Raw genomic sequence first — 13,597 nt, 5'->3', positions numbered from 1 at the left:
AACACATTTTGCTATAGCTTTTCAATGAATATCTCGAGTCTCAACAAATTCAACATAGTTTGTGGCAGTCACAAAAACAAAGTTTCTGGAGTATAACAACTACTTTCAATGTAGGTAAAGGGTAAAGGTTTTCCCCTGTTAAGTCCAGTCATGTCTGACTCTGGGGTTGGTGCTCATCTCCATTTCTAAGCCGAAGAGCCGGCGTTGTCCGTAAACACCTCCAAGGTCATGTGGCCGGCATGACTGCATGGAGCGCCGTTACCTTCCCGCTGAAGCGGTACCTATTGATCTACTCACATTGGCATGTTTTCGAACTGCTAGATTGACAGGAGCTGGAGCTAACAGCGGCCGCTCACGCCGCTCCCGGGGTTTGAACCTGGGACCTTTCGGTCTCCAGCTCAGTGCTTTAACGCACTCGCCACCAGGGCTCCTACTTTCAATGTAAGTACCTCACAATTAAACAGGAATAATACTTTCAAACCAGGAACATAATTTTTTTCAAATTTTATTACATAGTGTTATTACTCTATTTTTATTGTTGGAGATGGAGGGAGATACTTGAGGGAATCTTGTATCCCAAATGCAAAATAATATTTCTGCCTTTGGGTAACAGGTTTCTCTGTTTAATTAAGTGATGGGCACTTAGCATGATTTGCTAATACATCTGAAGCAGTTACCATTACTTTTCTAAACCATTCTCTTCATCAAAGTATTCCAGTTATTTATTAATTTATTTTGTGTCAAAAGCATTTAATAAATAAATGTTTAAAAAGTTTAATAAGTTAAACAAGCAGCTAAATAGTTTTAGACCAAGAACAGGCAACAGCGACTGCATTGTCTGTGGCTTTAAACAGTTGTTCCTCTGTATAAGGCAGGGCATTGTGGGCAAGCATACAGATGCAGACTTGTTTGTTCTGCTCCATAGTCGCACAAGGTGGAGGATTCTTCTGTATAGTGCCATTTTGCCAGGTTGTCTTTTGATCTGCCAACTCCACTTCTGAGTCTTTTCATGGACTTTCAAGTTGCCCATTCTTGGTGAGCCCCTGGAGGAAGACCCTCATGGGGTCCATTCAATTGAGATTGCATGATTTTGCTGCCCACAGGGATATTCTTGCTGTTGATGGAGGAAAATTTAGAAGCGTGATTGTTCTAGTTCAGATTCTTGTACAATATACTTATGGAGGCTCCTAGACATGTCGGCCTCCAAAGAAGTAAAAGGGGAAGCCTTTATACATATACACTTCAGAAGTTGAATGTCTGCCAGAAATTTGTGTTTGTGTCCTTCCTTCTTCCTTTTTTTACAAACATTTATCTCTCCTCCATCAAAATGTGATGAAGACTTTACCTCTTTTCATTAGATAGGTTATAGGTTCCCCATAATTATGTAACTGCAAAGTCATTAGTAAACTTTTAAGTATGTAACTTACAACTGCCTATCTTATTTGTTTTTGGCGTCAACAGGAAACTCAGAAAAGCAGCATGAAGAATTTGAGACATGCTTTGACTATTGCTTTGCTAAACAAAGATTAATCGCTAACAGTTTCCGTCTTCATCCTTTCCCCAAAAATGACATACTCTGAGAAACATTAATTCCATACATAGTTAAGCTATCCCTGTACAAGAATGACCATAACTAGCCAAGTGATAAAAGTAATTCTGGTTCACCAGAATCACTTGTGCGGTATCTCCACCGACAAAGATGAATCCAGAATAAGCTCCAGGCTATGAACGTGACTCTTCCTACATTTAAACTCAACAGTCACATCCACTGATTCATCACATTCAAATATACAGTAATATGTTTTAAAAATCATGTGTAGGATTGCTAAGAAACAGTTTAATTTATTTGTAATGTACTGTATTTCCTTAAAAAGTTCAGGCATCAATACATGGCGGGACCAGTTGAAGCCAACACAACTCCTACAGAATGTAGCCAGGATTAAAGGCTATCGCCCTCCAGTCCTCTCTGACACTGGAAATAGGATTAGTTTTGGAGGAAGAGACTACAATTTGGAAGAATTTGGTGAGTTCTCTCTTAGTTTGTGGAATTTATTTTTAGTGTTTACAGTGGGAACTTAGTCCCAAATACAGTCAGCTGATTAAAACAAAAGGAAGTATAATTGATTTTGTGGATATACTCTACCTGGCACTAAATTGATTTAGACTCCTATCCTCACCACTCAGTAGTCATGGAATATTTCTGTTTATATGAAATTCAGATTTTGTATTGCATTTTTAATTGTTGTCAATGGGTCTACACAACTGAGTTTCTCCTATTGAATTACTAGCATGTTTTCATAGCATAGTCTGGTGGTTTGCGCATTGGATCATGACTCTGGAGGCCACGGTTCATTTCATCACTCAGCTGAGGAAACCACTGGATAACCTTGGGTGAATCACGCTTAGTCCAGAAAACACCATGATACGTTCACTCTAGGGTTGCCAGCAGTCATAAACAACTTAAAGGCACTAAACAACACGAAGGAATATTTAGTACAACTGTGCAAGTTTGGGCACTTACTAACTTTATACTTGACTGCAGGTTCCTCTTGATTGACTTTCTTTCTTTTTCTATTTTAGAAGCAAACAAAAAATTGCATGAGCACCTTGGTCCTTCTGAAGAAAGACTTGCCCTTTACATACTAAGGACCCAGGGCTTGGTGCCTGAACATGTAGAGACAAGAACGCTTTTCAGTACCTTCCAGCCCAACATCTCACAAGTACTATTTACTTTTTAGTATATGTTTCTAAAATCAATATTCTTGGCATGTTCATATAAACATAAATACTATGGTTGGGGGATATAGTGGAGAAAAAGTTGCAATATACCAGTAGTATGATTCTCTACTTTACTTGTACATCTATAGATCCATGAAGAAGATGGTTACTCTATGGCAAGGGCAGGAATTTTGTGCACAATCCCATAAGGGCCTTTTTCTGAGGCCTTTTTATAAAGGATCCCTTTGCCCTTCTCAAACATTCAGCAAAAATAAGAATTGTTCCTCGGGTCATATCCAAGGCTGCAGTTTTACTATTGAATGTTACTGCTGTTCCTCAAAAGCACCTTGTTTAGGCCTCCAAATAGGATTTGGAAAATTGAAGGTGACCTTCCAATCACTTCTAGGTTTTTTTTTCAAAAGCAGAGAATTTGGCCTCTTGAGATCTAAGTAATTGGGAAAAGTGGTGGAAATGGCTTCCAAAATCTTAGTTCAACTCTGTGCACTTGGCACAACCCAGCCAAACGTAAGGAATTATGAGCCCATGGTTGCAGTGGAAAAGTTTTAAACATATGCTATTAATATATTAGCATCACATTAACATCACTGGAGTTTAAAAGAGACTATTTATTATTCACAGATAAGTGTTTTCCATTATATATGTGTACAGTGCTCCTGACAACACTAATCTGTTCTAGATGTTCTGGCAAAATCTGTAACTTCATTGCAATCCCATTGTGTGATTTGTGTGCAGATTTATAGGCCAGGATGTAGAGTTGTTTCAGACATGCCAAAGACACGGGCAGGTCGAGTGAATGTTTTTGTTTCTTCCCTTTAAAACAGCAGAACCCATATACCCAGTGCCAGATCACAAGTTGCTTTAGAAAGTTGCCTCTCTTTGGTTTCAACCAGAGCTAAGCAAGTTCAGTTTTATGGATTACAACTTTCCCTAGGCAGCATTGTAGTGACCAGAATTGGCATTACTTTTCCAAAGTTGGGAAAGTTGTCTCTCTTTACCATATCTTCCAGAATCCTACAATTGGCATGATAACTTGTTACGTTGGCTGGAGAATTTTGGGAGTCATAAGTGAAATATGTAACATTTTGCAGGTTCAGCTGTTATGTTGGCAAGTATAGTGGGGTGGGCCTGATATTCACGAAGATCAAGTCAAAGCCACCAAAGCCAGAATGAAAGTCATGGTATTAGACTGAGACTGGATCTATCTCTCCTATATCCCAGCATCTGATCCCAGTTTATCTGCTTTGAACTGGATTATATGTGTCTCCACTGCCATATAATCTGGGATAAATAGATCTGGGATCACATCCTGGGATATGGAGCAGTGGCCTGAAACAGAGGCCTGAAATACTTATCATAATAAATCAGATTTGCTGTTTTTCCAAAACCTGACACATAATGTCTTCTTGATGTAGGGAAAGCTGCAGATGTGGGTGGATGTTTTCCCAAAAAGCCTGGGTCCACCTGGTCCACCTTTCAATATCACTCCTCGCAAGGCTAAGAAGTAAGTAAAGCTATTATAAAGATAAATAAAATCTCTTTTTCTGCCACTGTCTCCCAGCTGGGTTTGTTATCTAAGCTCAGTGGTGACTTTCAGCAAAAGGTTTACCCTTGCAACTTGGTAACCTTTCAGTCTTCTGCCAAGCTTTACTTGATGGAGTTAAACTTGGCATCAATTTGATTTGTACTCCAGTGCATACAAACCCAAAACCACAAAACTCATTTTCTTCCTTTGTTTCTCAACCTGCAGGTATGAACTGCGAGTGGTAGTTTGGAACACCAAGGATGTTATCTTGGATGAGAAAAGCATCACAGGGGAAGAAATGAGTGACATCTATGTGAAAGGGTAAGGGGGCTACATCCTATAGCTCATTAATGATGAAACTATCAGATAAAGGCCCAGGAATCTGTTAAGAGTCAGGCCCTTTCTACACTGCCATATGATCCAGATTATCAAAGCAGATAATCCACATTATCTGCTTTGAACTGGATTATCTGAGTCTACACTGTCGTATAATCCAGTTCAAAGCAGATAACGGCATATGTTCTACACTTCATATGGCAGTGTAGAAGGGACCTCAGTGATCTGAGCTAACACCTCCCAACAAGGGATTCCCCCAAGCAGGAAGCAGTCAGGCTTTGAAGCTGCGAGGCTATTCTTGTTGTGTTTTATATTGCTATTGTTTTTATTTGGGATTGGCCCCATGTAAGCCGCCCTGAATCCCCTTTGGGGAGATAGAGGCGGGGTATAAAAATAAAGTTGTTATTATTGTTTGTTGTACTATCATTAGCCCTACTAGGTACACCATCTTGCATAGACATCACAGAGATGCAGTACTGACTTTTTGACGAGCACACTTTTATACGTATTAGTTTATTATATGCATAGACATGATTTTGGAATGTGTTCATTTGCATATATGTACACAATACCTTATGTTGGAGATGGGACCCAAGTCTAAACAAAAAATCCATGATGTTTAATGCACACCTTAAATACATAGCCTGAAAATAATTTCATACAATTTGCATGTGAAACAAAATGTGTGTACATTGAATAATCAGAATGTGCTCAATCTGTATTAGACATGCCTCAATCTGATCCAGAAGGTCTCTCTTAATGTACCCAAGGAAGTGTAATGCAATCTTGGACATAGGAAGTTTAACAGGAACCACTTACTGACTTTAGATCTAACTGTTGGCATCAGCCCCTTTGTACTTCAGTAGTACAGTGTTCCCTCACTACTTTGCAATTCACTTTTCGTGAACTTGCTGTTTTACGGTTTTTCAATAAACTCTAAAGACTATTATAAATCATAAAAAATTACAATTTACAGCCTAAGGAAGGGAGGAAGGAGAAGCCGAAGGGAGAGAAAAGGAGCCCAAGCGGCAACAGGAGGAGAAGGAGGCAATTTATCAACACATGATTGATTGATAAAGACTTAAAATAGTGTATAAGTACTAAAATAATGTATAAATATTAAAATATAGTGTCCCTACTTTGCGGATTTTCACTTATTGCAGGTGGTCCTGGAACCTAACCCCTGTGATAAGTGAGGGAACACTGTATAGGAACAGAATCAAATGCTATTTTGCAGCAACTTCTGTGCTAGCCTTCATAAACATTGTGAAGTGTCCTTGCATCACAAGCAGCCATCATTGAGATTCCTTGCGCATAGCCAAATGTTCATGTTTCTGACTTTCAGGTGGATGCCAGGTTATGAAGAAAATAAGCAGAAAACAGATGTGCATTACAGGTCCCTAGATGGGGATGGGAACTTCAACTGGAGACTTATTTTTCCTTTTGAGTATTTTCCAGCTGAACAGCTCTGTACGGTTTCAAAAAAGGTGACTTCCTCTCATCATACTTGATATAAGTAGCATTGTTAGCAATTGGCCAAATGACATCTATGTGTTGTGTGCAGTTTGTCTCCAAAGTTGTTGCTGTTGTTGTTATACCCTACACATAGAGGGTATAATTTGCTGATTTAAATCCATGTGAGATGGATGAGAGAAAGTGTCTTGTGATCGCTTGCTATGGTCCTTCTTCAAAATTTGGTTGTCATTTTTTTTCCTCTGAAGTAAACAAGATGCAGTAACAGCTGAAATAAATATATTGTCAGGGAGAGAAAAACCCTATGGATAGAAGACCAGAGAGATAGTGTAGTGGGGGTAGATATTTTGATAGGAAATAACAGAATAGAAAAAGAGTTATACAGCCACTCCCCCTGCCGTTTTCCCATTAACTTGCAGCAAAGTAACAACACTAAAACACACATGAGCCAGCATAGTGTATTCTTCGGAACATTAGATTGTAGACCAGGATTTGAGTCCCTGTTCAGCCATAGAAACCCATGGGGTGAGGCTGGGCAAATAACATTTTACCAGTCTCAAGGAAAGGTAAAAGCAAACCCACTCTGAAGAAATCTTGGTGAGAAAACCCATGGCATGTTTGCCTTAGGTTCACCATAAATTGGAAAGGGACTTTGTCACAGGGATATGGAGTTTGGCTGCAGGATAGTATCATGTGTTGTACATTAAGGAGGTACTTGGGGAAGAACGTAGCAGTAGGCTACTTGATCAGCCCAACAAATTGTTATAATTTATTTTTATTGCTGTTGTTCTTCTTAGGAACACTTCTGGAGTCTTGACAATACTGAATTCAGAATTCCACCCAAGTTGATCATTCAGATATGGGACAATGATAAGTTTTCCTTGGATGACTATCTAGGTATGCATTTCAAAATACAATACTCGTTCAGAAAGTTCTGCCAAAGAGACAACTTGCTCCATGATGTTGTTGAGAGGCCAACCAAATAAATGAGATCATTTTATACCTTCTCCTCCCTCAACCCTCCCCTTCTTTAGGTTTTGTAGAGCTTGATTTGCTCAATACAATTGTGCCAGCAAAGGCTCCGGAAAAGTGCACTTTAGACATGATTCCAGAATACAAGCCAACCAACTCCCTGAAGGCTCCCAAGACTGCTTCACTCTTTGAACAGAAATCCATGAAGGGATGGTGGCCATGCTACGTGGAAAAAGATGGCTCCCGGGTTTTGGCTGTATGTTTCTATAACTACAATCACTCCTCCATATTCACTAGGGTTAGGGGCACTAGATGCCCATGAAAATGTGAGAAGACCTCTCTGAGAATCTCTGAGAATCTCCAGCACAAGTAGTCTAGAGAATCTGAGAGATAACATTTTATTAAATCTTTGAATAATCAAATCCACAAATGTTAAACTTGCAAATGTGAAGGGTCAGCATTTCATTCAGCTTCTTTTCTTTTCATTGCACTGTTTTCTTCACCAAACACCTTTCCCTGTCAATATTTATAAACAACTCATATAGGCTGCATATATAGGCTTGGAGGAACACCTCATTGGGAAGACATGAAATGTGTCTGTGTTTCCATCTGTAGCCAAATGAATCATCAGGGTTGTAAAGATTTGAATTCAGTCCCATTTGGATGAGCTTGGATTTGATTTGGACAGCACTGTCTCAGTCTTCTCAATTATCTCTAGATGTGTGATTTCCCTGAATTTGAAACCTGACCCTCATATTTTCTTATAGTTTCTGAAGCAGTAGAGAAGTAAAATTATATGGAATATTGAACTAAAAGAGATGTAGGGTTGTTGTATGTTTTCCGGGCTGTATGGCTATGTTCCAGAAGTATTCTCTCCTGACGTTTCACCCACATCTGTGGCAGGCATCCTCAAAGGTTGTGAGGTAAGAGATGTGTTTGTGTGTCACTTAAGGTAAAAGCATTGTAAATTTCTTAATAATATATTAATTTATTTGAAGGGTAAAGTTGAAATGACACTGGAAGTACTTGCTGAAAAAGACATTGATGAGCGACCAGCTGGTAAAGGAAGAGATGAGCCAAACATGAATCCCAAGTTAGACATGCCGAAGTAAGATACTGACTGGTTTTCTAATTGATGCTAAAACCGTACAGATTGACCTTCCAAATAGCTGAATTGATTTGTTTTTCTTCTTGTAAATGCAAATGTCCAAGGAATTTGACTTCAGAAGGATGTACACTTAAGGGCACTTTCACTGGTCAGCAAAATTTTGCTAACATGAATAGAGAGCACACTTCTTAGTTGTGTTTAGAAGTTATTTGTACACTACAACAGGTGACTCTTCAGCATCTTGTAGCAGAAAAAATTATTTGATCTGGAGCTGTATGGATTGGAGGTGTTATAATCCAATACCTTGGAACATCATAGTTAGGCTATTGGTTTGTAGGAATAGCAACAGATGTTGAACGACACATCTGAGTGCCACATAAAAAGCCTTATGATCAGCTTGTCTGATATTCTCAGAAACACTGAAAAATCGTGTCCAGTTGCCAGTGATCAAGTAAGATGAAACAATCAGACTTGCTAGCCTCTGTCTGGGAAATTGGAATGGTGCCACCACTCTTTTGCTTCAGGTAGAAAAATACCTTGTTTGTGAAAGGCCTTATCACTCTTTTTTCTCAAATGGGCAGTTTTTTGTACCAGTTCAAAATACTTCTGGTGGCGTTGGGTGGAGAATACAAAACAGAAGTGGGCAGTGTAGTCTTTGAGTGTCAGTAGGTTAATTTCTTAGTGTTTACTTGTTTTTGTTTTCTTTCTCCAACTATAGCCGACCAGAAACATCCTTCCTTTGGTTCACAAATCCATGCAAGACAATGAAATTCATTGTATGGCGCAGATTTAAGTGGGTCTTCATTGGAATCCTCATCCTGCTGATTGTGCTTTTATTTGTAGCAATTCTTCTATATTCATTGCCGGTATGTATGCTGGAATGTATTCTATTGCATTGCTTGTTACTTTCAGCTTCCTAGTTTGTGTTTGGGACGTTTCTACCTAACCAAACAAAACTTCCTACAGCATTGCAACATGCATTATTTTTCAGTGCTTGAATTTATTCAATATCCTATAAGTTTTGAGTTGGTGCTAGATTTTAACCATATTTTGAGTAAATCCACTGAAATCAATTGAATGGCAATAATACTATGTAACAAAATTTGAAAACTTTTATGTTCCTGGTTTGAAAGAGCTATTTTCTGTTTAATTGTGAGGTACTTACTTTGGAAGTAGTTGTAATACTCCAGAAACTTCATTTTAGTGGCTGCCACCAGAGCCGGCCCTAGGTATTTTTCAAGTGTAGGTGAACAGAATTTTGGCGCCCCCCCAAACCAATCACTGAAAAATAAAAGCGTTGGATAAGCGAAAATGTTGGATAATAAGGAAGTATAAAGGAAAAGCCTATAAAACATCAAATTACATTATGATTTTAAAAATTAAGCACCAAAACATCATGTTTTACAACAAATCAATAGAAAAAGCAGTTCAATACATGGTAATGTTATGTAGGAATTACTATATTTGCAAATTTAGCACTAAACATTGAACAGGGATATAGGGCAGTGTGGACTTAGATAACCCAGATAGCCCTCAGTATTAAAAAAAACCCTCTAAAATCAGGACAATAAATAAAGAACAACACTCTGAAAACAGAAGAAATCCAGACAGTAAACAATCAGGGACAGCTAACTCCTCCCAAAAAAAGATTCTCCCAGGCAAGAAGAAGCCAGGCCTTGAAGCCACAGGGCCATTAAATGCTAATCAAGGTGATTAATTACAACATTCACACCTGCTTCAAAGAAAAGTTCTTTCTCCCACCCTGGACCTTCTACAGATATATAAACCCCACATACCTAGCTTCCAAGTTCCTACAGACCTCACAATCTCTGAAGGCCCCAAAGGTGGGCTTGCGTGGTGCGAAGGTGGGTCTGCGCTGGCCGCTGGAAGGCCCGAAAGAGAAGGAGGTGGAGAGTGGTGCCCTCCTCCCAGGACGATGGTGCCCCCGGGACGATGGCACCACAGGCAAATGCCTATTTCGCCTTATGGTTGGACCGCCTCTGGCTGCCACAAACTATGTTGAATTGATTGAGACTCAATGAGATATTCATTGAAAAACTACAGCAAAATGTGCTTAAGGATCTCCCAGAAAAATAAAGTTTTTGCAGTTTAATAAGCATTTATGAAAAAACCAATTAACACTTATAACCCAAGAACAAAAATCATGTTACATAGTGTAATAAGAAACACCACTGGCAAGCCCCCAGTGCCAAAAAAGCTGTATTTATGGAAAGGCTGCTTATATACAATCTCACAGAGAAGCAGCACAAGCTGGAAGCCTAATTTTATTAATTTTTTTCATCAGTTTAAAAAGAGAGATAATAGGCTATAGTCTGTCAATTGTGCAAAGCAGTGCTACTCAAAATGGTGATCTGTGGATCCAGTGCTGATCAATAAGCCTTGGCTGCTTTTCCCTGACAAGTTTCCAGGGGGAAAAAAAGAAAGAAAGAATTGTAGCTAATGGTTATAAATGGTTATTAGTGGTGGGAAATTACCCCCCTGAGATTGTTTAAAATGCAGAGATGTAGAAGTTATAGCCACTATATTCTTTGTAAAATTCATAATTGGAACTTCCAGAGGTTCAAAATAATGGCCATACATTATCTCCCAATATATTATCTCATTTGCGCTTTGCCACTCTGCTGCTTAATACGCCCAGTGTGAAACACATCTCACCACGTTAAAACAATGGATGTAGCTCTTAATGAGACATACTGCATTATCACAGGATGTCTATGCCTCACACAACTGGATAAATTATACTATTTAGCCAGAATTGCACCACCTGACATCCGTCGGGAAGTAGCAGCCAATAATGAAAGGACCAAGGTAGTGACATCTCTGGCCCATTCTCTGTTTGGATATCAGCCAGCATGCCAATGCCTTGAATCAAGAAATAGTTTTCTAAGATCTACAGAGATACTGGCAGGAACATCACAGCAAGCGAGAGTCCAGAAGTGGCAGGGTAGAACCTGGAACCTCAATCAGTGGCTGAGACCAGATGAGAAACTCGTCCTGGGCACACAGGAGACTGAGCAACTTGGAAGGTGCTGAACAGACTGTGCTCTGGCACCACGAGATGCAGAGCCAAACTTAAGAAATGGGGCTACAAAGTGGAGTCCACAAAATGCGGCTGTGGAGAAGAGCAAACCATAACTACCTACTGCAATGTAGTCTGAGTCCTGCCCCATGCACAATGGAGGACCTTCTTATAGCAACACCAGAGGCACTCCAGGTGGCCAGCTACTGGTCAAAGGACATTTAGCGTAATGCCAAGTTTTTAAAAGTCTTTGTGTTTTTAAATACATTACAACTGTACCCTCGGTTTTGCTTCTGATACGATAACTAAATCTCCCAGTACTCCATACATCATCTCTGAAATATAGATACTGATGAGGATCTGAGGCTAGATCTGCAGTGCTCTATATCCCAGGATCTGATCCCACATTATCTGCTTTGAACTGGATTATATGAATCTCCACTGCCAGATAATCTGGGATAAGCAGATAATCTGGGGTGAGATCCTGGGATATAGGGCAGTATAGATGCAAGCTGAGTTTCAGAACACAGGAAGCATACATGAGATGCCATACTGACTTCATAGTAGCAGCAACCTTATCTGCCTTTTACTAATACACTTTGTTAAATGAGTAAATGTTTAGAATACATCTTAAATCCATTTTTATTTTGTTTTTATTCTTGTAGAACTACCTGTCAATGAAGATTGTGAATCCATTTTCACCTCGTTAAGGGAATCAAATGTCCTTTGTCTTGCAATGAGAATGTGCAGCCTCGACTTCTGGACCAAATAAATATATTGACCAAAACAAGCAGCACACCTACTATACCAGTCTTCCGGTTCTTATCTTGGGAAGGATCCAGTGGTGTTCTCCCCCCATTGTTATATTCTCTCCATTCTGTTGAAATGTGCTCCAGATTTTCAGGCGGGACAGATTGCTAGAAGGAAATCCTTCTTGGTTCTGCTGAGAGAACTACTTTTATCAACAAGAATGACACTGTTGGACCCTTACCCTTGTGTTTCAAACCTGCTTCTACGATTTTAGCTGCTATTTAAGAATGATTGCTGCAAGAGCCAATGTTCTTCTATATTTTTACTTTTATAGCATTATTAGCATGAGAAAATAGCATGTCTCCTTCAATTTGGAAAGAGTTTTTTCCAAATGTTATTTCAGAAAATAGGATTGCAACCTTAAAAGTATTCTTCTTCTTGAACTCAGATTGTTACTTCTATTTTTACAAAACAAGGCATAGTGCAATTTTAAAAAAACTGTACCTAGTGTGTACATCATGATTTAAAAGGTCACAAGGATATCTCTAAACTTTGCATTACTGTGGCTCATCTTTATGAGCAAAACAATCAAATAAAGCAAAACAATTTTTGTTATAATGTAGCATTGCAATTCTTCAGGATCAAAAATGCCGTTGTCATTGTGTCCTTTGATGAAGGTGGTATTGTATCCTTTGATGAAAGTATCTATTCTAATGAAAAAGTGTGTGCATATTTCCAATATAGTTCTAAGGCCATGCTACCTAAACACCCAGAACATAACTCTGAAATGCATAAATGTAGGCACACACACACACACATATGAGTAGAGGTGTGCAAATGAATTATATAAAATCGGAAGAAATCGTAAGTTTTGTAAGTCGAAAGTCTTTCCAAAGCATTAGCATAGCCCACTCCAAAAACTTAAGAATCGAAGCTGACCCCCATACTTTTTTTGTTAGTGTTTTGTAAAGCTTGGAAGGCTTCCAGTAATTTTCATTCATTGCAAGGCAAGAAATCAAGCTGCTACTAGTGAAAGAAAGCATAAAGCTACCATACCTGCCTCCTTTGCCATTCCTCTCCCTGTAAATGGCTTCTCCATTTGAAGACTTCTCGGAGTGAAGAGAGGAAGTGATGCATTTTGGAAACAGTACAGAACTTGGGAAAATGTAATTTTGGAAGGGGAGCAGCCCTATGCCAAAGAATTCAAAAGATTCTGTCCTGAACTACTGCATCAGAATGAGAATGCACCAATCAGGAGAGGAGAGAGGAAGTTGTAAACATTCCACTTATATCAAAACTTTTTTAAAAAATCTCTGAAATTGGTAGATGTATGAGTATTTCTGAAAGTTGGGAGGAATGATCCCCTGTTATGTGATTGGATAGAAAATTCAAGGAGCTAGCTCTTGTAGTTTTTTAAAATGTTGTTTTTAAAAACCTTGAAAATTTCCCCAAAATCCATGGTTAAGTGAAACATTATGAAACTTGATAAGCAAAGAGTGGTAAATGTGTTCTAGCATTGTTGTAAGTTTCACCCCAATAGCTTTAAAAATGAGGGAGATAGGAGCCCCTGAAGTTTCCCCAATAGTAGTAAATGATTGCATTAATGCGCATGCGCATTTGCCATTAACAAAATAGTAACAAAAATCTTGTTAGAGTT

The 13,597-nt window shown here is 38.9% G+C and overlaps 1 protein-coding gene across 4 annotated transcripts in view; it reads left to right on the top strand.

The window, feature by feature from the left end:
* Positions 1-12,558, top strand: part of myof (myoferlin) — a 112,443-nt gene extending 99,885 nt beyond the window's left edge. For all 4 annotated transcript variants that reach the window (XM_008115335.3, XM_016995335.2, XM_008115334.3 and 1 more), the window contains 10 exons: positions 1,875-2,023; positions 2,581-2,720; positions 4,152-4,240; positions 4,487-4,582; positions 5,943-6,084; positions 6,868-6,967; positions 7,105-7,298; positions 8,041-8,150; positions 8,869-9,016; positions 11,856-12,558. In XM_008115335.3, the coding sequence (XP_008113542.2) occupies positions 1,875-2,023; positions 2,581-2,720; positions 4,152-4,240; positions 4,487-4,582; positions 5,943-6,084; positions 6,868-6,967; positions 7,105-7,298; positions 8,041-8,150; positions 8,869-9,016; positions 11,856-11,900 (1,213 nt within the window). In that variant the 3' untranslated portion in view covers positions 11,901-12,558. The remainder of the gene's footprint in view (positions 1-1,874; positions 2,024-2,580; positions 2,721-4,151; positions 4,241-4,486; positions 4,583-5,942; positions 6,085-6,867; positions 6,968-7,104; positions 7,299-8,040; positions 8,151-8,868; positions 9,017-11,855) is intronic.
* The last annotated feature ends 1,039 nt before the right edge of the window (positions 12,559-13,597 follow it).

This window comes from Anolis carolinensis, chromosome 3 (genome assembly GCF_035594765.1).
Source record: "Anolis carolinensis isolate JA03-04 chromosome 3, rAnoCar3.1.pri, whole genome shotgun sequence".
Lineage (NCBI taxonomy): Eukaryota > Metazoa > Chordata > Lepidosauria > Squamata > Dactyloidae > Anolis > Anolis carolinensis.
Note: the sequence above shows the minus strand (reverse complement) of the source record. Positions and strands in the feature narration are given on the sequence as shown.